The sequence below is a fragment of the Sinocyclocheilus grahami genome, unplaced genomic scaffold (assembly GCF_001515645.1).
Source record: "Sinocyclocheilus grahami isolate Dianchi unplaced genomic scaffold, SAMN03320097.WGS_v1.1 scaffold11630.1, whole genome shotgun sequence".
In the NCBI taxonomy this organism is placed as follows: domain Eukaryota; kingdom Metazoa; phylum Chordata; class Actinopteri; order Cypriniformes; family Cyprinidae; genus Sinocyclocheilus; species Sinocyclocheilus grahami.
Genome location: NW_015513942.1, coordinates 4,556 through 5,738, shown reverse-complemented (window position 1 = coordinate 5,738; position 1,183 = coordinate 4,556). Strand labels below are relative to the sequence as shown.

The 1,183-nt window shown below is 38.6% G+C and overlaps 1 protein-coding gene across 1 annotated transcript; it reads left to right on the top strand.

The window, feature by feature from the left end:
• Positions 1-50: 50 nt before the first annotated feature.
• Positions 51-1,103, top strand: LOC107578712 (receptor-interacting serine/threonine-protein kinase 2-like; the record flags this gene model as incomplete). The annotated part of the gene is made up of 4 exons (XM_016264641.1): positions 51-200; positions 550-699; positions 814-950; positions 1,033-1,103. Coding segments are annotated over exons 1-4 (481 nt in total), but the record flags the coding sequence as incomplete, so codon positions are not given.
• Positions 1,104-1,183: the final 80 nt, after the last annotated feature.

Sequence of the window (1,183 nt, the reverse complement as noted above, 5' to 3'; positions counted from 1 at the left end):
GTGTGTGTGTGTGTGTGTGTGTGTGTGTGTGTGTGTGTTGTATCAGTAAATGGATTGACAGGTTAAAGAAAGAAGGAATGCTGGGTCAGGTGTGTTCTGAGCAAGTTTTAGTCCCATTGGGTGTGTACACAACGCACACTCTGGTTGGGCTGGTGTGGGACTGGATGACGGAAGGATCTCTAGATTCACTACTGCATGAGGTAAGCATAAACTTAGTTAAAAATACACAACTTCAATAAATAAAATGCTTAATTTAAAAAGATGATTTAATAAGTCCAAGACAGATGTGTTAACATACCTGATGAGCCTGTTATCTAAAACAGAAAGTGCATGTGATTGTATGGTGTTGACTTTTCTGACAGTGAGAAAGTGGAAATCCCCTAGGCACTTAAACTAGTGCCAACCAATGAATAGCATTCCAATACATGCATTATCATTTAGCTCTTGTGTCATCAGTAATATAACTCCTACTTTCAGGAAATGTCTGTGCATTCTTATTTAATAGGCGGCTACAACTGAAAGTGACATATATTTTTTTATTGTCATTAGGCAGACATGTTTCCAGAGCTTTCAATGGCTCTTTGTCTTCGGATCCTTTTGGACGTTTCTAAAGGTTTAGCTCATCTCCATGCCATCCCTCTGCCTCATGGAGCCCTGAAAGCCACTAATGTTCTTCTCGACCCACAGTACTGTGCCAAGGTATTGGCAAAAATAAATAAATTCCCTTAAAATAGAAATATGATTTTTGTGCTGTTGCTTGACTAGTTTTTACTTTAATTTTGACTAACTTTTAAAATGTGTGTTGCATTGTAGTTGTGTGACTGGGGTCAAGAGATAGACTTGCACTTGAGCACCTCTGATGGCCGTGGACCATGTTACAGAGATCTGGCCTATGTGTCACCTGAAGTCATACAAGGTGCTGTTCCTTCTGTAGAGGCTGACATATATAGGTGAGGTGCATTATCTCAACATTTTAGAGTGTTTCATGTATATTAGAGTGGAATTGTTGAGTTTTTTTTAATGATTTTCCAGTTTTGGGGTTCTTCTGTGGGAAACGTTGAATAGAAAGCGTCCGTGTGAAGGTATGTTATCTCTCCCACCATGTATCAGTGTAACCTAATTGTCTTATTCAGTGAGAAGGATTTTTCATTCTTCCATTTGCCTAAAGACAATAGTTTTTTTT